Consider the following 416-nt stretch of genomic DNA (forward strand, 5'->3'; position numbering starts at 1 on the left):
TTATGTAAGGAGGGAAAAAAAATTGTAACAAAGAAAAAAAGAAAGAAAAAAGCATATTCCAAAGAGCAACAAAAAAGAGAAAGACTGAAAGAAAACAATTAAAAAAGGGAAGGAGAGTACAAGGAAATGAAAAATGGCTTCTTTAAAAAACAGAAAAGTGTACATTTACAAATACTATGTACGAGTGCTCACATCCTCTGTATTTGGCGATGGCTGATCTTTGGGCTGCGTGGGGGTTGGCAGTGCGTGAGACTGACTGAGGAAAGTGGCCGACTGGGGAGACAACACCCGGGACTCGCAATGGACGCATTTCACCACACAGCTGTTCTGGCCTTCTCGCACCAAGCAGTTGGTGTCTGCCATGCTGAAAATGGAACTATAGGTGTGTTACCTGTGCTTTCCTTTTTTTTATTTTT

At 41.1% G+C, this 416-nt stretch overlaps 1 protein-coding gene across 1 annotated transcript in view; it reads right to left on the minus strand.

Annotated features, from left to right (window-relative positions):
* LOC119594751 (guanine nucleotide exchange factor MSS4 homolog) overlaps positions 1-416 on the minus strand; it is a 9115-nt gene that overhangs the window by 2144 nt on the left and 6555 nt on the right. The window contains exon 3 of the mRNA XM_037943842.1: positions 193-367. Within this exon, the coding sequence (XP_037799770.1) occupies positions 193-363 (171 nt within the window). The 5' untranslated portion in view covers positions 364-367. The remainder of the gene's footprint in view (positions 1-192; positions 368-416) is intronic.

This window comes from Penaeus monodon, chromosome 34, assembly GCF_015228065.2.
Source record: "Penaeus monodon isolate SGIC_2016 chromosome 34, NSTDA_Pmon_1, whole genome shotgun sequence".
NCBI lineage: Eukaryota > Metazoa > Arthropoda > Malacostraca > Decapoda > Penaeidae > Penaeus > Penaeus monodon.